The following is a 25,908-nucleotide window of genomic DNA, read 5'->3' as shown; positions in this document are numbered from 1 at the left end:
AATGGACAGAGAAGCCTCTGATATGCATTGGGTCAAAGGCAGAATGTTGTGGAATAGGAGCTGGTACCTGAGTGCAATAAGAGGCTTTTGGGGTTTAAAGGCCACCCACCAGGAGTGAGACTCGTCCAAAACACAGAGGACCAAAGTGCACTAATTCCTAAAGCATATAAAGTGAAAACTGGCTAAAACACACCCCGTCGGGATGCTATCAGCAGGTCCAGCCAGAAACCTCGGCTTTGTTGACTCAAATCTCTGGCATGAGAAGAGCTGAGAAAAAGAGAAGACTCTGGGAGAAGACGAGTGGAAGGAAATTATCAGGCTTAACACTGACGTTCCCAACGCCAGCAACGCTACGTGGAACTCGGCCACTCGAAATCTCAATGCTACATAGAGTTCCGCTGCTAAGCTTTTTTTTGGCAGCGCGGTAGCTGCTTCATTAAAATCCAATCACGCTCAGCGTGAGCCTCAAACATGACGTACACACACTTAGAGCTTTAAAGCCCTGGTCGTTACTCACGCCTGCTGTCGGACAACTCTGAGCCAAATTCTGGAGCAGCTACAGAGAGCTACGTCGATCTCTTGCTGGGGCACAACAGGGCCGTTAGAATCTTTAAAAAATGTTTGTGCGTTAAAGTTGCGCCTTTTTGAAAAGGTCGAAGGAGAAACCTGCTCATGAAGAAGCAGACAGAAACTTATTACCTCCAGACAGACAGACAGACCGACGGACGGACGCAGGTCACGTTTTCTCACCACAGTAAAGGGAAGCGCAGCGGTGGGCCATGAGGTCATCGGCTCTCGTCCCAGCAGGAGGCTGGAAAGCACCGAGTCGCACTCAGACATCAAAGAGCTGCTGATGAGGGGCGTCTGTCTGTAACACTACAACTACAGCGAACACATGCCTACAGGTGTGAAGAACAAACACTTACACTTTCATACAAACACACAAACATGTACACAACGCACAGCAGGGGCCCAGAGCAGTTCCAACACACACACACCAGCAGTAATGCTTGTAGGCATAACGTAAGCTCGTTAATTGTACACACACACTTTGCTAGCAATGCTACACAACGATGATACACATGCATTTAATTTTAAAATGAAACAATGTATCACACACACACACATTCTGGAGTATCAAAGCAAAACACTGAAACGCCTCTTTTTATTGAGAAATCACAATGTCAAAGAACAACAATAAACATAAAACACAAATGAGTAAGTATCTCTATAGAGATGTGCAGGAGAACGTTTCACTTCCCTACATCAAAACATGTCCCACAGAACTGCTCGGTTCTCCAGTCCCGCTGGAGCACATGATCTCCGGGGAAAATACTCAACTGCAGCTTATTATAGTCACTCATTTTCTCATCCGTGACGTCACAATCTTCACCCCGGCTTCATCATTTCCTCTGGAAACAGAAGGAATAGGAGCAGCATCTTCTACAGTGTGATTAAGTGGTTTGATGGCATTGAAACCATTGCATGCAAGACTCTCAAGGTTACCAATACTATCTCTAAAGGATGCGGGGGATCTTAAGACCTACCACCCTTATCATCATCATCATCATCATCGATTGCACAACTGACATTCCTGGAAGCATTCTCATCGTCCTCCTTGGCCTTCTCCTCCTCATCTTCACTTTGGATTTCTCCTTCTTCCATCTCTGATTGCGGTGTCGGTTTCTTCTCCGCTCGTCTCTCTGGAGCTCCCTGAGCTTTTGAGGAGGAAGAGAGATGAGGCGAGACGATGCTTCTGTCTAGAATAAACACAATCACATTTCAGGTGGACAAGGAGACCATGAGGATATCTGGGATTGGGCAGAATTCATCAAAAGGCTTGGGGAGCCAGGGGTCGTGAACTGGATGCAGACTTGTATATGAGGTAGTATCAAAAAGGTTTGAGTCTAGTTTTGTAACACGGCAACAGATCGCACAGTCACGGGCAGCACCAAAATTCATAAGTCAGTGTGACAAAAGACACCATCCTGTGTACATTGCGAGCCGAGTAACTGGTGCTGTTCTGACCACGTGCGTTCCCTGAGCTCCTCCTCACACGACGTGCTCTCACTTCCGCACCCACCCTACCACCAAACTTCGCCCTCTTCTTGAGATGAAAATGAAGCTTAAAGGTCGCCCTTTTGACACTATCGTGAGGACTTCCAGGACACGTTCCAGAAGAACGCTGGGAGAACTGTATTGCTGTGCAAGGGGACTATTTTGAAGGTGATGGTGTGCAAACTTAGTTAAATTACGAATCTCCAAACTTTTTGATACCACCTCGTTTATAAGTGATTATTTTCGTGATTAGTTTCTCAAATCTCCAGAAGACGCAGCATTTCTGCATGATTGATTGAGAAACGATTCCAGTTTTCTCGTCTTGACATTTAGACCTTTAACAGGGAAAGGGACGAGTGGCTTATCTTCAGTACAAACTCCCCGACATTTCCTGCTTCCCCCCCCGACCCGCAGCGCTCAGACCGGCGTTATCTCCGTGTGCAGCGTTTTGTCCTCCCTGACCGAGACTGGCTAATGGAGATATTAACAGCTTTAACGTGGCCTCTGAAATTACGCAAGTAATGTTTCCACTCAGGAATAAGGCCTGGATTGTGTCAGTGCCTGAAAGGAAGCGTGTGTTTGGACGATGACACTTTTTAGCCTGTCGCTAGTGCCAGGATTCGTCCCCGGAGAGCTTTGGGAGTGTGTCGAGTTGACGTTTCGATGAGTAACTTGTGGATGAAAGACAGAACAAACTTTCTCCGAGGACGCACGAAGGGAACGGGTTGTACCCAGAGTCGTGTTTGATCTTTACCTGGGACGCGAGTGAGATATTCCTCACGGTGCTGTTTCAGCACCACGTGGAGCTCGGGGTACTCCACCACTGCTTTGAACATCAGGTTCTCTCTGAGACTTTTCTTCAAATCCAGCTCATGATACCTGCAACATATGAAGAACATGCTTCCAGTCAAATATGATCATGACTAAGAAACACTGTGGATCCTGATTGGTCAGAAGGTGTTGATTAGTTTTCTACAGTAGCATCTCTGACAGTAAGTCACTACGCTCACCTCGTCACTGATTATTTCTCCAGAACAGAAAAAGTTAACGGTGATACGTTTCCTGATCCATTCACCCTAAAGCTCTGACCCTGGAAAATAATCAGCAGTGATGAGACCCGGGATCCAGGAGGAACCAGTCGTTCGATCTTAAATAACTCATTCTCCAAAAATAAATGAAATACAGTTGAAAAGTGAATATGGTTCTGGTTTGTCCTGGTTCTCTCCACCCTGATGAACGAGCTCCAGGGATGAGCTCCATAACACAGTCAATCATCAGGAAAACACAGTGCCAAGTGAAAGAGCAGCCATTTTTGTGGTCAGTTTCACTGCGTCAAAATGAGATCCAGGCTGCAGTGATTGGATCTAGTCTGGGATTTCGGGTGTTCAAATGGCAATTCGTCTCGAAGACAACGTCTTCCACGTGAGCAGGTCAAGAAGGGGCGTGGTCACAACACAGTACACGCTCAGATTAACGATCTACGATAAAATAATAAACCTGCACTAAACCTCCAGCTTCCTGCGATACTCTCATGGTTCACCTCTCGGCACAGCGGCTCTGTAAATGTCCTCCACGTTCTTTACGTGGACCTACAGGGAGCGAATGTGGAGATGTGGACTGTGGAGATTTTGCTGCGTTTATAAAAACGTTAAAAACTTCTGGAAAACGGCAGCAATAAGTGATCGTTTAAACGTTCTGCCAGGACACGGCTGGCATTCGCCATAGAGCTAGTGAGCCCGTGACCACAGCTATGTTCTCCTCAGGCCAGGGAACACTGCTGAGCGCTGTGGTGGAAAACCGGGGCGTTTAGCAGGATCAGGCTTTAGGTGTGTGTGTGTGTGTGTGTGTGTGTGTACAGTACAGTGCATTCAGAAAGTATTCAGACCCCTTTTACTTTTTTCCCAGAAATTCTAAAAATGTCTGAAATATCACATGTACAGAAGTATTCTGACCCTCTGCAACAACACTTGAAAATAAGCTCAGGTGCCCCCGTGATTATCATCCGTGAGATGTTTCTACACCTTGACTGGAGTGTATCAGTGGAAAAGGTGGTTAATTGGACGTGATTTGGAAAGACACGCCGCTCTCTATAGAAGCTGACAATGCAGATCAGAGCAAAAACCAAGCCAGGAGGCAAAAGGAACTGGCTGAGGAACACTGCTGCTGCACTGAAGAATCCCAAGAGCACAATGCATCATTCTCAAATGAAAGAAGATTGGCACAACCAGAACTCTTCCAAGAGCTGGTCACCCAGCCAAACTGAGCAATCTGGGGAGAACGGCTGCAGTAAGAGACCTGACCGAGAACCCGATGGAGTCTCTAAGCTCTGGAGGTTCTGTGTGGAAATTGGACAAAAGGACAACCATCATCGCAGCCCTTCACTGATCTGGACTTTGTGGCAGAGCAGCTAGATGGAACTCTCAGTGGTCTGAATTCACCAACCATTACAGTCCTCTATTTATTAATCGATGATATTTATCCATTTATAGTTACAATTCTCATTCACAGCAGCAGTGAACACTCGTTCCTGAGAAACTGCAGAGAGCCCTGGACTGAGCGTGACACTGCACTCAGAGACATATAGAACACCTCCTGACCTCCTCCTCCTTATCATCCTTCCTTCCTGTAATATCGCCCGTCTTCATTCTGCCTCTCTGCAAGTCCGTATATGGAGCGCTCCCTCGTTCCTCTCCCATACTCGTCGTACCGAGTCTTAATTACTGACGTAGGTTTTGACGTGAGCTAACGGCGCTCTGCCAACGATCTGAACGTGCTGCTGGCACCATCCAACTGCTGGAAGTAATGAAGACCATGGCCTGGAGGGATGTGTGTGTGTGTGTGTGTGTGTGTGTGTGTGTGTGTGTGTGTAAATCCTTTACCGAAGGCAGTCTTTTAATCGTCTCTCTCTTTCATTAGCCGTACGTAAACACCTAAACTGCTGACAGCAGCAGGGTGAGAGTTCAGGGAAATGCCCCCTTGTCCCTCTGCCCCTCGGCCCCCCTGTTATAATTGGCTTCTGGAGAGTAGCAAAAAAAAAAAAAAAAACCCCAGAAGGAAAAGATGCTGTACATATGTTTGGAGCGAACGCCTGCATGTGTTCTGTCCATTTCCTGTTATTACACTCAAATTACTTTGAGCTGCTGCTGAAAGTATAAACTATTACAGTGGGTAAAAGGGGCGGAGCTACAGCTGTCACTCAACGAGGGGAAAAAAAAAAACACTTAATTAAAATACCGTACGTGCTCCGAATAAACCCCGGACTTTACTACTGGGAAATACGAGAAGAAAGAAAGAAAGAAGGAAAGAAAGAAGTTTTTTAAACGCATATTTTTCTTGTCCTTACGTCGCCACTGGGACTGTTTTCGTGTTGCAGTGTGAACTGGGAGAAAACACATTTCAGGGTCAGCCATTATACACAGAGCACACAGAAGGTTAAGGGCCGTGCTCAGGGGCCCCAAGAGTGGCAGCTTGGTGATACTGGGGCTTGAAACTCTAACCTTCTGATTAGTAACTCAGAACCTTAACTACTAAGCAAGAAGCTGGAGTTTAGAAGAAAAATGCAATCTGAGGTTGCAGGGTTTTTTTTTTTGCTGGGATCAATATTCCGAGGAATTCTGGGGGGTGGAGTTTAGATTTATGATTGGATGTATTTCTTTGGTGGCGTTGAATAGTGTATATAAATAACATGCACTAGGATGATGGAGAGCGTAGCTAAATCCTGACTCTGTAGTGCTCATGTTTTCCATTTAATTAAAGTAACAAACGGATAAAAATGTTTTCTAGATCACACTGATGTCATGTTTATCTCTACACGTTTCTGGATTGTTCCTCATGTCTGTAAGAAGTTACTCACTTCAGAGAGTTTGGTAGCCTCTGCTCCGACTTCATGTAGACGCTCAGCTGATCGGACGGCGTGTGAACGTACGTCTTCAAGCTGCAACATTAAACAAACAAACAAACAAACAAACATGATCTCGACTCTGGATGTTGCTGTACGCTCCGAGGATGTGGTTGTTCCTGAGCTGATGTTGTAAGCGTGTAATTACATCTCATAACTGCTGTGGGAGCACGGTTTATACAACCGCATGAGCATGATGAAGGCAGCATGAGCGTTCAGGATGAGACCTGCACGAAGAACGAGGGATAAAAATACGCTCGGGATAAAGGTTTTTTTTTTTTTTTGGTCCGGTGCCAGAGCAAACAAAAACACAGACACACACGTGGCTTCAGGAGAACATTTCAAGCAACAAGACGCCAAGATATGTCTGGGGTTTTGGGGTTGGAGCTGCAGAGATGGTGTGGATAACAAAATGGGAAAGAAATGGAATGAGAGAGAGAGAGAGAGAGAGAGAGAGAGAGTCTGGTGAACACCATGCATGGAACGAGACCTTTCAACATCGATCTTCCTTCAGCCTTAGCATCATCTACCGGGGCTTGATCCCATCCCTCGCTAGCGCTCCGTCCCCAGCTCTTCTCCACCAGGTATTTCTGATGATGAATCACTCTGAGAATCACTCCTGTGGTGCGCCAGAACCCCTGGTGGACAGGTGGAACAGGCTCAGACTCGGAGAACTCAGTGAAGGTACGGTATGTGCTCCTGGGCCATGTTACGTAACGAGCTCAGAGAAAGAACGTTAATAGAAAGCTTTTTGCGGTCTGGACTGGAACACATTGTTGGAGCTAATGGCTTCTGCAGGAGAGCTGAACATGGACTGGAGACACACACGTGGACAGGAGGAATGACACAGATGTGTGCTGCTGTTCATCTCAAACTTTTTTTTTTTTAAAGTGAGGATTGTAGCTGTTGATCTTTACCGTTTTAAACGTGCGACAGGCGAGTTTTAACGCATCACAAAAAGCAACAGCCAATCAGATTCAAATATGCAAATGAACTCGATTCATGCAGAATTGCTGTTGATCCACCAGATCATCATCCAACATGCAATCGATCTTCAAACAGAGAACTTTCAGCAGGTCAAATGCGCTTACTTCTGTCGCTTGACTGGATCCGACTCGGTCGGGTCGATGTAGTTACTGAGGATCTTCTCGAGAACGCGATCTTCTGGAACCCTGAGAGAGAAGAAGAAAAAAAAAAAAAAGAGAGAGTGGATCAGACCTGGTCTGTAGATCAGACTGAAGTGCTGGAAAGAAGACAAAAGTGTAACAGAGGATATTTTTTAATATAATAAATGATGGAGTGATTGAGACAGAGCGAGAGAGAGAGCGAGAGAGAGAGAGAGAGAGAGAGAGAGATACCGCTCTGTGTATTCAGCATTGCTCTGAGGGAAGATGAGCTTCAGGTGCCAGTAGAGCTTCTTCTCTCTGGAGGACAGAAAGAGAGACTCGTTTCATCGCTGTATAGCAGAGCATTTACGCCTTACACTCATTTATTCGTTTGATCCATCCATCCATCCATCCATCCTTTAATTTGGCTGGATAATATAACAAACAAAATACATTAGAAAATAAAAAATTACTGATATGATAAAATAAAAAAAAAATCTTATACATAATATTTTATTGAAATAAAAAAAAAAATAAACAAATTGTCTTATAATTTTAATTTTGCAAATTTTCACATTAGCTACACTCCTGGTCAATATTTAAATATATATTAAAGAATTTTTTTTAACAATGACATAAATTATTGTACCAAATTAATTAACTGCTACGTAGAGGTTTTGCTTAGCAACATCAGTCTCCAATGCTCAGTTCATCATCTTCAAAAAGACGAGTCTGTTAGGTAGTAGGAACGATCTACATCTTCCAGTACACATCAAACCTCATCTCCTTGTGGAGAAGGTTGTAAGTTCAAATTGCACCACCACTAAAATACCAGCGCTGGGCCCATGAGCAAGATCTTTAACCCTCAACTGCTCAGTTGTTTCCAAATGCTCTACAAATAAAAAAGAATTGAATAGAACAGTTCGAACGTGAATGAAGTCTGGATTAACAGACTAAGGAGAAATCCGCCTGTGCAGAACCTCCTCAACTCCATCAGGATGTGACTTCACTAACACACGTGTGCCTGAATCAATCTCCAATAAGTCTAGTGGAACATCTTCTCAGAAGAGTGGAGCTTCTTGTATAACAGCAAATGGAGACTTGGTGTGGAACGGGATGTTCAGAAAGGAGCGCCAATAAAATGCTGACGTTACGTCCAATCATATGAGATGCTGAGGGAGCAGAGATGTTCGAACACCTGGAGCTTTATCGCCTGTGCGTTTGGACTATGAAGAACATGCACCAAATAAAGTAATATAAAGGTATAAAAGTAAAGGCGTGTACAGGAACAGCGATGGAACCAGTTAGGAGATTTTCAGATCAAACGCTGAATGGGCAGGGATTCCCCCAGTGTGGACCTGTGAAGGTATTCCAGCATTCCTCTGGGATTTATGTGTGTGTTCAGGCTTGGCTGTGACTCCAGGGGAAAGGTGTGTGTGTGTGTGTGTGTGTGTTGGAGCTAGCCTGCTTGTGAAGGTGAAACAGGATTGTTGTGATCATCTCGAATGGAAAGTATGTTTTCTCCCCCCCTCCTCTCCTCCTGGAATGGAAAAAGAGGTTTGGCGGGGAGACGCTGGCGGGCGTCTGAGGGCCAGGTGAGGACGCACAAGCGCTCCATCACTCACATATTTTCAGGGTTGAAATAAAAGGCTGAATGTCAGGCATGCGATGGGTGTAGACGTTTATAAAGTAACCATCAGCTTCAAACGGGCCGTCGCTAAACCCGACTCCGCGGCAGCGTTCCTCTGAGGGATGGGAAAATACTTTCGGTGGATCGATCTGCGCCTGACGCCAACACCACAACCAACCCGGAACATCCATAAAAGGAGATTTTCTCGATAAGTTGTGAAAGCGCTCGTTCCAGCACGGACTTATCCCCAAACAGGAAGCTGCTGAACCCCTGATAAAGACTCCAGAGAAAATAACTGTCCGACTTGTGACTCAGAGAAACCGACATGCCTTCATCTTCAGAAGAAAACTTTCCTCCCACGACTGCAGAATGACACAATAACTGCGACAGGACGAGTATAGACAGCTGCAGGGTAAAAGTGGGCGGAGCCAGGGTGTCAATTCCACGTTCGAATCATTTTACGGGTGTTTACTTGCACTTGACTGATCGCGAGTTGTGCGTTTCCTGTGCTAAAAAACAGCTATGAAATATTATGTGGAACAAATTCACACGGTACAAAAACGAAACGTCTGCAAAAGCTACGAGATGCAATCGTCTCTTCATCCAATCAAATGTGTACGATTGTGTTCAGACCCTGAAGTGAGCAGGAGAGGCAGGAGGACGTTCTCACGTTCCAGCATCCTCCAGATCTTCTGTGTTAATGTGTGCAGTGCAGCAGGTGGTGGGATTCAAAGCTGTGACACAAATTATAAATATGTGTCAGATGGAAACTTCTCATGTGTGGTGGGTTTCTGTAACCTGGAACGCTGGAAAATCAGTGGTTGAGACACTTCAAATCAGAAGGTCATGAGTTTGAATCTCAGAGCCACTGCTTGTGCTTTGAGCCCTTAACCCTCTAAAAGAACTAAATGGAGCTCGGTCTGGAACCAGGTGTCTGTCAGATGCCATAAGTGTAAATGTAAACTTAATATCAATCAAGAACTTGTACCATCCTAGGATTTTGGGAAAAGCCTCCAAAACATCGAACTTTCAGCCTTTTTGGAGACACAATAGGGACTAAAGTGCAATAAAAGAGCTTCATGGAGATCCAGAACATGTGGCTGCTCCAAACCTGGACCAAGGTGGTAACATTGGATGGATCATCACTTACAAAATATACACACACAAACATCCAGCACACACCTCTCCCTCCTTCTTCATACCTCTCCTTTCTTCTCCACACCTCTCCTTCCTTCTCCACACCTCTCCTTTCTTCTCCACACCTCTCCTTCCTTCTCCACACCTCTCCTTCCTGCCAGCTGATGTATCACACACTTTGTGTAGCGTGTGTATAGTGAGGTTTAGTGAGAAAAGATAAACTGAAGAAAAGAAAGTGGTGAATAAACAGTGCGTTTGTAATGTAATGATCTCTGGGTAATTTCACTCCTCCAACGAAAACAAACTCGGTGTCTGAAACTGCAGCCAACCCCTGTGACTGTGTGTGGGTTTGTCTGCGTGTCCTGGAGATGTGGATGTTGTGAACATGCTGAAGGACAAACTGACCACAAAAGACACACTGTATTAGTGCTGGACACGATGATCCTCGATCTCTTCCAAAACGCACACCAAGAAACGTTTATTACACAACGCACAAACAGCGCCAGCGTTCTGGCGCCAGCGTTCCAGCGCTTTCGGAGAACCGGATTACAGGACGCTCTAATATCACTCCACTTTCACCTTTGGCTCCTTTCAGGAAGTGGATATTAGAGTTCATGTCTTCACTGAGAAGAAAACCAGCTGATCTGTCCAAACAAAAAAATGAAAAACAGATGTCTTCATATTGCCTTTAAATCGATGTGCAGTTTGTGAGCGTTGTCGCAGTCAATCCGCCGTTTCTCATAAACAGTTCTACAGTAACACAAAACTGAAAGCAGGAAGTTTTAGAATCAAACCTGGCCGACACCATGACCACCACGGAAATCATCAGGATACCAAACGGAACTTTTGCTATGTTTCCACCCGGACGGTTTTAAGCGCCGGATGTGTGCGTCATGGCGGATTCTGGTGCTGATTCGAAACTCGTGCACCAGTAAAACTAATGTTAATTTATTTAAAAAAAACTTTCGGTGGAATTTATTATTTTATATATCTGACAATTAAAAGGACTTCATGAATAAACGTGTGTTGGGTTTTAATTTTGCCTCTTATTTATTCATTTATTTATATTTTTAATAAAACTGATCAAACAGAAACGCGCTTGTCGTTAATCGCTCGTTAATAAAAATGAGTGGCGTTAAAATGATTTTCTGTTCAATTTGACACGACCAATTATTATATATTCCAGGTAGAAACTCACAGCAGGTTCCTGCTAGAAGTTGAAGCAGAACTTTATTTGTGAAGAATCGGAAATACCGAGTCATGAGTTACAAACATCGAGGCATTAATATCAGGGCAAGAATGCAAAAAAAGTCAGACAGATTCTAAAAGGCCTGATGAAACAGGTCTACGCGTTCTTCTGCACGTCTCACTGCAGGGAGATGATTTAAAGCTGTTGACATGACAGCTGAGCTTCAGTCGCCCGGCTCTGTTCTGTGTGTCATTTCCCTGCATTTTCGTCTGGCCTCCTGGATGACAAACTGGAAAAAGGGGGCGCCATAGAGTCGAAACGATTTAGGAAAGAAACCGAGAGAAAAGTTGTGTAATAACTAATGAGTGGGATTCCACTCCCGGGGAGGAGAGATCGCTTGCTCTTCATGCTTGCTGTAGTCTGAAACTGGAATAACTGCCATGAGTCCCACACGGTGTTCCAGTATAAATGTAGCTCAACAGTTAAGATGGTAGACTTCTGAAAAGAAGGATGCGAGTTCAAATCCCAGCTCCACCAACCCACACAGCTGGGCCCCTGAACAAAGGCCCCTCAACCATCAAGTGCTCAGTGTATAAAAGTCTTCTGCCAAATGGAATGAATGTGAATCAGCTCCATGAAGGCATGTTAGTCGAGGTTGGAATAGAAGAACTCTGAGCCCTGACCTCATAAACTCCACTGAACCCCTTTGGAATTACCTGGAAACCGGGTCCAGTTTGTCAAAAGACTTGGCAACCCACTAAAAGAGAGACGACACTGCTTTTGTTAGCTTTCATCCAGAGGAATGGGTTTACTGTGAAGTCCACAAGCTCAGATGAGAGAAAGGAACTGGAAGGGGTTCATGATGCTTGGTGGGAAAAGGTAATATAAAGATCTCGTCGCTCTGCTTGCTAAGGTTTTCGTGCTAGGACGTTTGGCGCACGGACGTAAAAATGGCTTTATTCAGGGTTCTAGCTGACCTCGATACCGTATCCCCCGAGACTGCAGTGAGAGGCGACGGTGCACATCCAAATACACGACGAGGAGACGGGAAACTCTGCGACAAAGCAGGACGCTAGCATTCTTTAGAGGCCATAAAAAAACAAACAAGGAACATTAAGTGGGAATGAGGAGGAAAAGAAAAAGAAAGAGAGAGAGGGAGAGAGGGAGGGAGAGAGGATAAGATTGTGCGTGGAAGCATCTGCAGCCACTGTGCAGCTCACATCTGCTTTTTATATAATGTACTCAGTACATTGTGAAACTTCTTGCTGCCTGCTGTGAGCCACCTCTACTCCTCTCTCTCTCTCTCTCTCTCTCTCTCTCTCTCTCTCTCTCCTGTTTGCTATACAGCTAATCCCGATCTTGGCTTCATTCCATTGTCAGCATGGATTCGCTACTGAAAAGATCATTTAGCGCTCAGCGTGAGGAGAACTGTAAGCTAAGAACATTAGACGTGATGCCTGTTAGCAAGCTCGTGGATCTGTGCTCCTGCTCTCCGCATGCCAGAGCTATTTTAGGGAAAAGTCTTAGGAAAATGATGGACCACATTTTCTTCACAGAGATTATTATAATTTTTTTGGAAAGCCTTTGTTTGTTTTTTCGCAGCAGCACATGTCCCTGTGCATTTGTGTTTTTTTTTTTTTTAAATCTCATTTTGGTTTCTCTGAAAGTCTCAGCAATGATTTGTCCACATCGCAAGGCTCCATGCCATCGTGAGCCGTCCATCAGGAACGCCGGTGTTCCCGATGCTGGCTGATTAACCAAAACTTGGAACCCTAAAAAACCAAAACATCAAAAGATTGAGAATAATAGTGTTAACCCTTTTCTGCCTGCTCAGAAACATCTGGCAGGGTTTCTGTAAAAAGCCCTAAATCAGGGTGGTTCCTTAAACCTTGTCCTCCAGGTGAAACTTTTGCAAAACAGTTTCCAAAAGCAAAAAGGGCAGTTTGTACCAACTAAAAAAGCAGAGCTGCCACAGTCAAAAGCACAGCTCCACCAACAGTTGTGAGGTCATACCAGAAGGAGACCAACCAAGATCAACCAGTGCAATTCAGGAGGACGAAACCACAGCTGTGTCGAAGTCAAGCAGACAGTCTACCACCAGTGGAAAGAACAGTTGTGCCAAAAGTGAAGCACAATCACACTCAAGTCTACAGTAAAGTCGAGAGTAAAGCTGCAACCGGAGAATGACGACGCATCACGAGACTTTAGAAGAGCTGCACCTCAACTCCAGAAAAGAGCTGCACCTCAACTCCAGAAAAGAGCTGCACCTCAACTCCAAAGAGTTGTATCACAATTCGAGAGAAAAGTTGCAACAAAATGGGGAACATTGATGCAGCAAGGCACGAGCCAAGTTGGAGCGCAAGAGGAGAAGAGTGATGGAACACAAATCCAGATCGGTGAAGTAACACATGTCGAGATGCGACAAAAGTGGGAAACAGACATGCGAAGGCAAAACAGAAAGTTGTAGAGTTGTGTCTAGAGGAAGGACAATGTTCAAGACTGTTGTACCAAAGTCTAGCAGACGATGGAAGGTGTAGAGGAGGACGTGCACATGGTGACAGGATGTTGATACTGAAATAGTTACGACATTCAACAGATACCTTCTCCAGAGCGACAGTTAACTCAGTTATACAGCTGAGCACCTGAGGGACGAGGGCCTTGCTCAAGGGCCCAGCAGTGGCAGTTTGGTGGTGCTTGGATTTAAACCTGTGACCTTCTAATAAGTTGTCCAGCATTTTATCCACTGAGCTACCACTTCCTGTTTCCTTTCCAAAAGAAGGGAAAACTGAAAAGTCAAGGGGACAGTGTTATCAAAGCTGAAAGCAAAAACTACTGAAAGTCAACGACCAGATGAAAGAGGAAGTCAAGAAGGACGCCGCAAACGTTGAGAGCAGAAGGTTGCGCTGGGGTCGGGAGACCAGCTGGTGTGTTCGTGTTTAAGCTCCGTCACTGTTCCCGCCATGCGATGCTGCAGAATTCCTGCTAATGACTGCTCACTGAAGTTGGATTGGATTAGACTTTCACAGCTCTGTGCTTGGATTGGATTAAAGACACTTTTCCAGACTCCTCACCTTCCTGCTCGCTGCTAACATCTCAAAGTCAAACCAGCTGCTTTCTAACCCTCTATAAAGACAAATTAGGGGACGGATGTGTCATCGGAACCCCTTCGGTCTGATCCATGGAACCATGTGATCAACATTCCCGCCATTGTGCATCGGAATCACATTCGCTCAGAACCTCGTCCAGCTCCACTGATGGAACTTTTACAGCGAACCCCATGTGTGTGAAAAAGTTATTAGGTGCAAGATGTTCAGGACCAAGTGTGTGTGTGTGTGTGTGTGTGTGTGTGTGTGTGTGTGTGTGACATCACTGGTGTGTCTCCAGCTGTGCATCACTCCCTGCTGAGCATCTGTGGGTCTGTCTGCGTTCCATAACAACTTTAACACACACATGCTAACACACACACACACACACACACACACACACACACACACACACACACACACACACACACACACAGTCGAGACTCACACTTTCAGACATGAATGCAGTCTTTGTGTTTAATGCGCTGTTGCACTTGTTTGATGAGGTGCGGAGTGTTTTCCATTTCTCAGGTCACGCTGACTAAAGACTTCCAGTCAAAGTCATACGGAATCCAGAACCTTCCAGAACTCTAACGTTGAAATCGCCATTCCACATCTTCAATCTCCAAACACTGATATTCCAACACAGTTTCACAACCAGACGGAATTCCAAAATTTGATATTCGATAATTTGCCAACGTTCCTGAAACGCATGTTCTAAGACTGTACAACTCGAAATTCCAAACGTTTTCACTCTGACATTGTTTGACATAAAAAGGTTCTGGAATTCAGGAATTTGGCATTCCCACAGTGTACAATTTAATATCCTTCTGGAATTCAAGGAATTCGACACCCTTCGATTTTCCAGAAATCAGTATCCTATGCATTTTTCCAGGTGTTGGAGAGATGTATGTTCTAAAGTCGTAAACCCTGAATGCAACAATGTTCTGGAATTCCAGACTCAGATGTTCTAATATTTTCCTAACTCAACATTCCTGAAACTCATGTTCTACCTCTGTACAGCTCAATACTGCTTTTGCAGTCTGTTATTCCAGCACGAGGAGATGACCTATGACCCTATGACCAGGAAAAATCTCTCCAACTCAACATTCTGGAATTCCAGAATTCTGATCTCTAGAATCATAGAACTTGTAAAAACTATCCACATCAATTCAACATAAATGTATGATTTTGGGAAGATCTCACACCCCAGTTGTGTGCTGCAGGCATCATCAGGACGTTAAACTGATCAACTCTAAACTGAAGAACCTTCTGTGAACTTCTCACGCTAAGAGGAGTTTGGATTTAGGAGCTTCTCCCATCCAGTTGTGGACCCTGTCAAGAGTAAGGGCTCTGAAAGCAGTCAGCTGATGTGGTTCCTCCATGTGTGTAGAAGCTGGAGTGTGAGATTCAGAGCTCTGAGCTCCTCCAGCTTCTACACAAGAGCGCCACCATGTGATCCATCCCTGAACCTTTCTTTCTCTCTCTCTATCTTATGATGTCGCTCTCTTTAAACATTCAAGACAAAAACCATATCTGTGGATCTCCAGGATGACGATGCATTACAGTAAAGTGAAGCACCATGAGATGACTCGCAGTGATTCCGGAAAGTGGCTCATCACCCAGAACCTGTTTCACTCGTTTCAGGTCAAAGCCAAGGTTTATAAAAATTACTTCATCTTGAGTGTGAGGAACATCCTGAGGAACGTCCTGAATAAACAGTGTGGGACAACTGAACCTCAACTGATTCACTTCAACATCTGCTTTACTCCACATCTGTCCTCCTGTTCTGTCACACAACGCTTCCGTTCTCTCGTGTGATGTTCAGCAGCGTACGTTAAAGACGTTCCGGTAAATTAGTGAACATTGCTGAGGCTCACATTTTGTTGTAGATGGACGTGTTTTCTCGCCGCCGACTGAACGACTTCGGCAGGATCTTCAGATTCACCTTCGCCGCCTTCGCGTTCCTCAGCAGCAGCATCGCCTGGACAACAAAGGGGCAGAGATACGCTATATAATACACACACACACACACACACACACACACACAACACACACACACACACTCACAGTACAATAACACAATCAATAAACACACACACACACACACACTCGATAGATACACACAGTACACTATCAATACACACACACACACCAACACACAGAGTACACTAACACAATCAATAAACACACACACACACACACACACACACACACAGTACACTAACACAATCAATAAACACACACAATCGATAGATACACACAGTACACTATCAATCAATACACACACACACACACACACACACAACAACACACAGAGTACACTAACACAATCACACACACACACACACACACACACACACACACACACACACAGTACACTAACACAATCAATAAACACACACACACACAATCGATAGATACACACACAGTACACTATCAATCAATACACACACACACAGTACACTAACACAATCAATAAACACAAACACACACACACAGTACACTAACAGAATCAATCAACACACACACACACACACACACACACACAGTACACTAACACAATCACACACACACACACACACACACACACACTCGATAGATACACACAGTACACTATCAATACAGACACACACACATACACACACAGACACACACACACACACTACACTAATAGAATCAATCAACACACACACACACACACACACACACTACACTAACAGAATCAATCAACACACACACACAGTACACTAACACAATCAACACACACACACACACACACACACACTCGATAGATACACACAGTACACTATCAATCAATACACACACACACACACACACACACACACACACACACACACAGGACGCTGTCTTACACAGTAGCTGTGGCGTGAGCGAGTGTGTAGCAGGGTGTCTCTGTTGGGTTTGTCAGCAACGCGTCCAGTCTCCTCCAGGAACCTGTAATCTACACACACCACCCTGTTACTACTGCTTCATCACCTTCTCCATCATCTCCTGCTCATCACCTTCTTTATCATCTCCTGCTCATCACCTTCTCCGTCATCTCCTGCTCCATCACCTACTCAACATCCCGCTCCATTACCTACTCTATGTACTGCTTCATCACCTACTCCAGATGTTTAAGTATATAATTTACTCCAAATGTTTATATATAGTATTCACACCAGATGTTCGTGTATATAATTTATTCCAGATGTTTATGTATAATGTTCACCCCAGATGTAAATGTATTGAGTTCACACCAGATGTTAATTTATAGTTTACTCGATGTTTTATGTATAGGGTTCACTCCAGATGTTATGTATAGAGTTTACTAAAGAACTTTATTGAGAGTTCACGCCAGATGTTAATGTATAGAATTTACTCAAGAATGTTTATGTATAGTTTACTCCAGATGTTTTATGTATAGGTTTCACTCCAGATCTTTATTTAGAGTTCACTCCAGATGTTAATGTATAGTTTACTCAAGAAGGTGTATGTAGAGTTAACTAAAGATGTTTTTTTATATAGGGTTCACTCCAGATGTTTTTTTGGTTATAGAGTTCACTCCAGATGTTTTGTGTAGAGTTCACTCCAGATGTTTTTTTGGTTATAGAGTTCACTCCAGATGTTTATGTATTGAGTTCACTCCAGATGTTTTTTTGTATAGCGTTCACTCCAGATTTTTATGTACAGAGTTCACTCCAGATGTTTGTGTAGAAGTCCAGCGTGTGTGTGAAGGTGTAGTCACCGTTGAGCAGGTGAAGGTCGCTGAAGTGATCCAGAGGAACGAAGGCGGTTCGATCCCGAACTCCGCTGCACTCTGACCGGAGCTTGTGCTGCTTCACACACGACAGACTACGGCAAGCACACAGGGACAATTCAGTACACACCAAACACACCTTCACCACCACTTTTACATGGGTCTACACAGAGTTCTCTGACCTGCAGGAGCACTTCAGGCAGTTGGGACAGCGGTACTTGGCTTCCTCAGCTTCACACACATCACAGCTGTGAAGTAAGAAAGCATGAGATCAGTGACGGACGGCTAGATCTGTGGGGGATTAAAGAGTACTGCTCCATCAGTTACTGCTCCATCATCTACTGCTCCACCAGCTATTGCTTTATCAGATACTACTCCATCATCTACTGCTCCACCAGCTACTGCTCCATCATCCGCTGCTCCATGAGATACTTCTCCACCAGCTACTGCTCCATCATCTTTTGCTCCATCATCTACTGCTCCACCATCTACTGCTCCATCAGCTACTGCTCCATCATCTGCAGCTCCATGAGATAATACTCCACCAGCTACTGCTCCATCAGCTACTGCTCCATCAGCTACTGCTCCATCATCTGCTGCTCCATCATCTGCTGCTCCATAAGATACTACTCCACCATCTAAAGCTCTATCATCTACTGCTCCATCAGATACTACTCCACCATCTAAAGCTCTATCATCTGCTGCTATATCATCTGCTGCTCCATCAGATACTACTCAACCATTTAAAGCTCTATCATCTACTGCTCCATCAGATACTACTCCACCATCTAAAGCCTCCTAGATCGCTTACAAAATTACATCGGCATTCAGGGACAGGCATTAAGCTGGTTTAAATCCTACCTGTCCGATCGTTACCATTTCGTAGATTTAAATGGAGAGCTATCCAGGCTAATGCAAGTAAATTATGGCGTGCCGCAAGGTTCAGTTCTAGGACCCCTGCTCTTCACAATATACATGCTTCCGTTAGGAAATATTATTAGAAGGCATGGAATTAGCTTCCATTGTTATGCTGATGATACTCAGCTATATATTTCATCTAAACCAGGCGATACAGCTCAATTAACCCGGATGACTGAGTGTGTTAAGGAACTAAGAGATTGGATGACCCATAACTTTCTACTTTTAAATTCTGATAAGACTGAGATTTTGCTCATCGCCCAAAAACTAGTATACAAACGCTCCAGCATCTCAACCTGCATTTAGACGGATGTTCTGTAACCACTAGTTCAACGGTAAAAGACCTGGGTGTTATTTTAGACAGCGACTTGTCTTTCAAAAATCACATCAATCAGGTTACAAAACAGCCTTCTTTCACCTTAGAAATATTTCTAAGCTAAGAAATATGTTGTCTATATCCGATGCAGAGAAGCTCGTCCATGCGTTTATGACCTCCAGAATAGACTACTGTAATGCGTTACTAGGTGGATGTCCTGCATCATTAATAAACAAGCTTCAGTTAGTCCAGAATGCAGCAGCCAGAGTTCTTACAAGGTCAAAAAAATATGATCACATAACCCCGATCTTATCGTCCCTACATTGGCTTCCTGTTAAGTTTCGAATAGACTACAAACTATTACTTCTCACTTATAAAGCACTAAATGGTTTGGCTCCATGTATCTATCCAGTCTTTTAACACGCTACAATCCGCCACGCCCCTGAGATCTCAAAACTCTGGGCTTCTAGTAGTTCCTAGAATAGCAAAGTCCACTAAAGGTGGTAGAGCATTTTCACATTTAGCTCCTAAACTCTGGAATAGTCTTCCTGACGGTGTTCGGGGCTCAGACACACTCACCCAATTTAAGTGTAGATTAAAACATATCTTTTAGCAAAGCCTACACATAACACACATCACATCATAACCTTGTGCTCCAGAACATCTGATCACATGCACATTATCAACTTGTGCTGTTAATATCATGAACAGCAGCTACGCTAATTCCTCTCCACTGCTTCTCTTTCTCTCCCCATCCCGAGGCATCCTGAGGTTGCTCCAGCTCCAGTCACCTCCCACCTCGTGATGATTACGGACCTTTAAAGAAGTAGATGCCGAACTCACAAACATCCTGAACCATCTAGAGACGTACCAGTGCCATTTGGATCCCGCTACATGTGTGGAGTTTTGACATTGGACCTCCTGGAGTGTTTAAAGGCTCTGGCATGGAGAAGCTGATGCTGGATCTGTGGTGATCACAAATGCTGAGCTTATAAAACTCGGAGCTACTAACCATATAGACTGTTTAAGACTGCAGAAAGAACATTACTTATAATCTTATACTCCAGTAATCATGTTAGTTCTCACTCTCCAGTGTTCTGTATTGTTGAAAGATTTATGATCAAACTCTTGATGTCACCCAAATGAGGATGGGTTCCCTTTTTGAGTCTGGTTCCTCTCAAGGTTTCTTCCTCATAACATCTAAGGGAGTTTTTCCTTGCCACAGTCGCCACGGCTGCTCATCAGGGATAAATACACACCATTCACCATCACTGTTGATTTGTGTAAAGCTGCTTTGAGACGATGTCTGTTGTGAAAAGCGCTATACAAATAAACTTGACTAAAGCTCTATCATCTACTGCTCCATCATCTGCTGCTATATCATCTGCTGCTCCATCAGATACTACTCCACCATCTAAAGCTCTACCATCTAAAGCTCTACCATCTACTGCTCCACCATCTACTGCTCCACCATCTACTGCTCCACCATCTACTGCTCCATCAGCTACTGCTCCATCAGCTACTGCTATTACTATTATGACTTTTATTAAAACTGTAAGATGTAACAGGTCACCAGTGTCACTATGAGATCGAGCAGACAGATGTGTTTATTTCTCACATGTAGGGTTTTAAAAGGAACTTCATCTGGAATATTTGGGAAATATTTCAAGATGGAAACTTACCAAGAATTTACATTAATGAATGGGATCTCACACACACACACACACACACACACACACACACACACACAATATTTCTCTCTCACACACACGCGCACACACACTCCATTCATATGTATATTAGTCCCGCCTCATGTACAGGGATTGGCTACTACATCGCACAAGCGCGTCACTGATTGGACAGTAGAAACGTCACTCAGGTCTCCGTAGCAGCAGAAGCGCATCAATTAACGGTTCTAAGGCTTAAAGTGATTTTCTATCTTTTTTATTTCAATCTGTTTCAATAGCACACACTTACATGAGATTAATTTCCCTTCAGCTCACAGGATTAATCGCATTGTAAAGAGAAGAAGCTCGATTCTTCCGGGAACCGTGTGATTAAACCTGCCTGCAGCTGTTCCCCTTTTACCTGCTCAGCGATATTTTCCGCTTCCTGCCTCTGCGCTCGTCCTGGGACGCGCCGGTGCTGGTGCCGGTGCTGGTGTCGTTCGGTGAAAGCGCCGTCGCGTCGCACATGATCTCATCTGCTGGAATCCACTAAAGTCCAAAGCACTTCCTACACACGTGCACCGTCCGCTGCCGTGTTTCAACTCGCAGCCACACTTTACGTCACGTGTCGTGCTGCTGTCGCAAAGCACCCCAATAAACCGAATGATCACCAGTGGTGGACGAAGTGCACAAGCATGTAGTTTAGTAGAAATAAAGATTCACTCTGTAAAATATGACTCCAGTAAAAGTACAAATTCTCCCCTTAAACATTTAAGTTAAAAAAGTAGAAAATTTTTTAAAAGTACAGAAGTATTTGCCTTCAAATGGACTTTAGTATCCAAAGTACTATTTATTATGGCTTTAATGTTCCTATTATCATTTTTCTCAATAACGATCGTCCCTCACACTCGCACCCATCGTGATCAAGTGCTTCAAGAGGCTAGTCGTGGGACACATCAAGACACAGACATATCGTCCAAACTGTTCCATGGACGATGCCATCGCCACGACCCTCCATGACAATAAGGACACTTACATACGAATGCTGTTCATAAAATTCAGTTCAGCATTTAACACAATCATCCCTCAGCATCTGATTGAGAAGCTGAGCCTGAACATCTCCCTTTGCAACTGGATCATGAACTCAGAGACCTCAGTCAGTCCGGATTCGGAACAGCATCTCCAGCACCACCACACTGAGCACTGGAGCTCCTCAAGGCTGTGTGCTCAGCCCACTGCTGTTCACTTTACTGACTCATGACTGTGTAGCTCTGTGTTCTGTGTGTAGCTCTGTGTTGTGTATGTAGCTGTGTTGTGTGTAACTCTGTTGTGTGTGTAGCTTTGTGTTGTATATGTAGCTCTGTGTTCTGTATGTAGCTCTGTGTTCTGTGTGTACCTCTGTGTTGTGTGTGTAACTCTGTGTTGTGTATGTAGCTCTGTGTTCTGTATGTAACTGTGTTGTGTGTGTAACTCTGTGTTGTGTGTGTGTGTGTGTGTGTGTGTGTAACTCTGTGTGTGTGTGTAACTCTGTGTTCTGTATGTAGCTCTGTGTTGTGTGTGTAGCTCTGTGTTGTGTGTAACTCTGTGTTGTGTATGTAGCTCTGTTCTGTATGTAGCTCTGTGTTGTGTGTGTAACTGTGTTCTGTGTGTAGCTCTGTGTTGTGTGTGTGTATCTCTGTGTTGTGTATGTAGCTCTGTGTTCTGTATGTAACTGTGTTGTGTGTGTAACAGCTGTGTTGTGTGTGTGTGTGTGTGTAACTCTGTGTTGTGTGTGTAACTCTGTGTTCTGTGTGTAGCTCTGTTGTGTGTGTAGCTCTGTGTTGTGTGTGTAACTCTGTGTTGTGTATGTAGCTCTGTTCTGTATGTAGCTCTGTGTTGTGTGTGTAACTGTGTTCTGTGTGTAGCTCTGTGTTGTGTGTGTGTGTATCTCTGTGTTGTATGTAGCTCTGTGTTCTGTATGTAGCTCTGTGTTGTGTGTGTAACTGTGTTCTGTGTGTGTAGCTCTGTGTTGTGTGTGTGTGTGTGTGTAACTCTGTGTTGTGTGTGTAGCTCTGTGTTGTGTGTGTAGCTCTGTGTTCTGTATGTAGCTCTGTGTTGTGTGTGTAACTGTGTTCTGTGTGTGTGTAGCTCTGTGTTGTGTGTGTGTGTGTGTGTAACTCTGTGTTGTGTGTGTAGCACCAGGGTTGTAGAGTAACGTTGTTTTATTTCACTGTGTACTGCGTCTTTATCGTATCTTTATTTGGGTAAAATGACAGTAAAAGCTTCTTGACTTCAGTGAACTGATTCGCTGTGAAACAGAAACACTTTGGGATTAAACCAGTTTATTTGATATCAGACGTATCTACTATTTACATTTGCTTTTACAGGGTGAAAGGTCAGTTAATGGGAGCTAATATAAGTTAAACATGTGATATAGTTGTGAATCTGGCCGGTTTTAGCTGCCAGAATGTGACAATACAATACAATACAATACAATACAGCACCAAGCACTGAACCACCTCTGTGTGTGTGTGTGTGTGTGTGTCTGTGTGTGTGTGTGGACAAACTCAAATTTGATATAAATAATCATTTGCGTAAATGTTTACTTTGCCAGATCTCAGACAAACGATATGATCATTTACTGGCATACAGCAATTTTATGAAGAAAATAAAACATAAATAAATCAACATTATATCGTAAAATATACACCGGCAACGTGACGGGTTAACGAGCTGTGTCGAGCGCAGCACCATGGAGAAGGCATATGGAACCCTTACAGAGAAGTCCCATGCCCTTCATATAAGCAGGTTACACACACACACACACACACACACACATTGTATAATATCTACAGTATATCTAAATAACGCTGAAACTCTTTGCTTCATGAGACGCAGGACAACTTTTCTGTAAGGGTGACCTTCCTTTATAAAAAAAAGTAAATAAAAGCCTATAAAACACATCACATCAAACATTTTTATATAAATTATATATTTCAAATAAAGTACTCTTTAAGGGTCTTGATGCAGCCGGGACGTACGGCGAGCGCCGAGGCCTCGTGGGTGGCCATCTTGGAAGGCGATGCGGGAAGGAGGTAGGTGCCACCTGACTAGGCTTCGGTTCAGTTTGTACACAAGAGTGTGATTCTCCATCTCTCACGGTCCGGCCATCCATCCATCCATCTGTCTATCCATCTACCCATCCATCCATATTGCACTCGTAGCACCAGGTAAGTGCCGCATTACCGCTATCCTGCTCTTTCAATCCCAATCCGCTCCTGATGCAACACAACACACTTTTCGCTGGGTGTTAGCATGTCATTAGCGTGTCCCGTGCGTATCATAATGCTAGTGAGATTAAATGTATTCCGTCAAGAAAAACTAACAAGCGTATACTGTATTTAACCTCCAAGCCACCAGAGGGCGCACATGAAAGCAGGACTTGAAATAAAAATATGTACGCTGTCGATTGCATTCGCTAAAAGGTCCAGAAAATAATTTGTAGCTACATATTAACCTGCTTATTATTCCTTGGAACGAATACATTTGGGAAAAGGTCAGTGATGAGTTCGTCTCGAATTTGGTGTCGTCCAAATAACACAATCACGTTATCCGCGGAAATTAGCGATATTTTGCTTAGCGACTGTATTTCTCAGTATTTCTAGAGTTTTTATGACTTTGTCTTCCTAATAAACACTAATTTAGCTCTTAAAGCCTAGCCTCAACCCTAGAGAATAATCTCACATCTAAAACTAACTAACGCACTTGATTTGCAGGATGGCGGAATGTTAGGAGATGCTAGCTGTTTTTTTTTTTTTTTTCGATTGTCAGAACAAAAAGATGCACCGTGCACGCCCAGCATGCTTCTGATCTTTTAATGCAACTGTAGTAATAATCTGAGGGGACAGAATATATTAGCATCGTATACACTAGCATTTCTAATGGACTGGATTGAAAGTGAATGAAAGTTAATGCAGGAAGTGAGTTTTAGGATTTCTGATCTATGGATTGTTCTGATGGAGGTACCAAGTGTGTGTTCCTGTGTGCTGATATTAAACACAAACACCACAGTAGTGTTGCTGCCAAGCGAATGATAGGATTGTTTTCACCTCGATATTCACAAGCGTTCATGCTAACACTCAGGTCTGGACAAAACCGGCTAAACCGCTAATCAGTAGCCGCTGATCATTTCTCTCAGGATGGGAATCACACGTTTTGATCACTATTTAGGAACGGTTTTATGGAGTGTAAGCTGAGCGGGAAACTCTCATCGATAGCTAATAGCTAATATTAGCTAGTTAGCTAGCTTTAGCTACCTTGTTTGACCTAAATTCACTCATATCACTGGATTTGCTGCATATTTATGACATAAATACAATAAAATGTGCCCTTTTTTATTAACAGTCCGTCACGTAACACTGTGTTTTGATTATCAGCACCTGATCCTGAATTAGTGTTTCAGAAGTTCTTCACAGAGGAAACACTGGTTTTTGGTGAAACCGGATCTTTGTTTCTGCACTTGATTCAGATCTTTCATACCACAACTTGGCTTTTTTTTGGAAATTTCCTCTAGTTTATTCGATTTATTCTGGATTAGATTATTGTTTTAAAATCTCCAAAAATCAGCACGTTTGAGTATCTTGCTTTTAACTCCAAACTTCCAAACCCAGCCTGTGGACTCGGTTAACTCCAGCACCATGTTCTAAGTAATAAACCCTGGTACTGGACGGGAACGAGCCGCTACGTTCCACCTCGTGTTCTCCGTAAATTTGAACAGGGAATTATTTTCCCTGTATGAGTCAGGCTTTAGGACCCATGGGAAGCTACGACGGTGCGGCAGCAGGCTCTTCGGCGACCCGGCTTGGCGGGAGGCCATCTTGAAACGTGTCCTTCAGTTGTTTCACAGGTGAGAAGAGGAGGAGGAGGAAAAGGAAGTGGCTCACAGGAAGCAGACGTGTCCGACCTCCAGGTGGCGCTGCTCAGGCCCTGTGCTCTGGGCTTGGAAACCCTGTACGTCCAGGATGGGAAGCAGCGTCGGGTCCTGAGTGTGCAGCAGGAATCGCGAGCGATGCCATCGGCCGTCACGTACCTGCAACATTCACAACGACGACACGGTCAGATCGGCCATTTAACCATCTGTCTGTCTGTCTGTCTGTCTGTCTGT

General features: G+C 44.1%; 2 protein-coding genes across 2 annotated transcripts in view; both read right to left on the bottom strand.

Annotated features, from left to right (window-relative positions):
* Window positions 1–1,130: 1,130 nt before the first annotated feature.
* On the bottom strand, window positions 1,131–21,425 carry znhit6 (zinc finger HIT-type containing 6). Its single transcript, XM_046870126.1, has 11 exons — window positions 21,187–21,425; window positions 18,047–18,112; window positions 17,853–17,959; window positions 16,978–17,066; window positions 15,982–16,085; window positions 7,315–7,380; window positions 7,048–7,128; window positions 5,912–5,992; window positions 2,813–2,937; window positions 1,548–1,760; window positions 1,131–1,412 (listed from the first exon to the last, which is right to left on the bottom strand). The coding sequence occupies exons 1-11, from the start codon at window positions 21,291–21,293 to the stop codon at window positions 1,390–1,392; spliced, it is 1,062 nt and encodes a 353-aa protein (XP_046726082.1). The 5' UTR covers window positions 21,294–21,425; the 3' UTR covers window positions 1,131–1,389.
* A 1,644-nt stretch (window positions 21,426–23,069) lies between these two features.
* LOC124399282 (collagen alpha-1(XXIV) chain) overlaps window positions 23,070–25,908 on the bottom strand; it is a 74,350-nt gene continuing 71,511 nt past the window's right edge. The window contains exon 60 of the mRNA XM_046870125.1: window positions 23,070–25,833. Coding sequence (XP_046726081.1) covers window positions 25,684–25,833 — 150 coding nt within the window. The 3' untranslated portion in view covers window positions 23,070–25,683. The remainder of the gene's footprint in view (window positions 25,834–25,908) is intronic.

Source organism: Silurus meridionalis, chromosome 16 (genome assembly GCF_014805685.1).
Source record: "Silurus meridionalis isolate SWU-2019-XX chromosome 16, ASM1480568v1, whole genome shotgun sequence".
In the NCBI taxonomy this organism is placed as follows: domain Eukaryota; kingdom Metazoa; phylum Chordata; class Actinopteri; order Siluriformes; family Siluridae; genus Silurus; species Silurus meridionalis.
The sequence above is the reverse complement of the archived record's forward strand: the minus strand, read 5'-3'. Positions and strand labels throughout refer to the sequence as shown.

Excerpts from the sequence above, each read along its gene's own strand:
- znhit6 (XM_046870126.1), bottom strand. The coding sequence starts at position 21,293 with ATGTGCGACGCGACGGCGCTTTCACCGAACGACACCAGCACCGGCACC. Across the intron at positions 17,960-18,046 it reads TGCCTGAAGTGCTCCTGCAG|TCTGTCGTGTGTGAAGCAGC; the intron begins GTCAGAGAACTC and ends TGCTTGCCGTAG. Across the intron at positions 16,086-16,977 it reads GCTCACGCCACAGCTACTGT|GCGATGCTGCTGCTGAGGAA; the intron begins GTAAGACAGCGT and ends TTTGTTGTCCAG.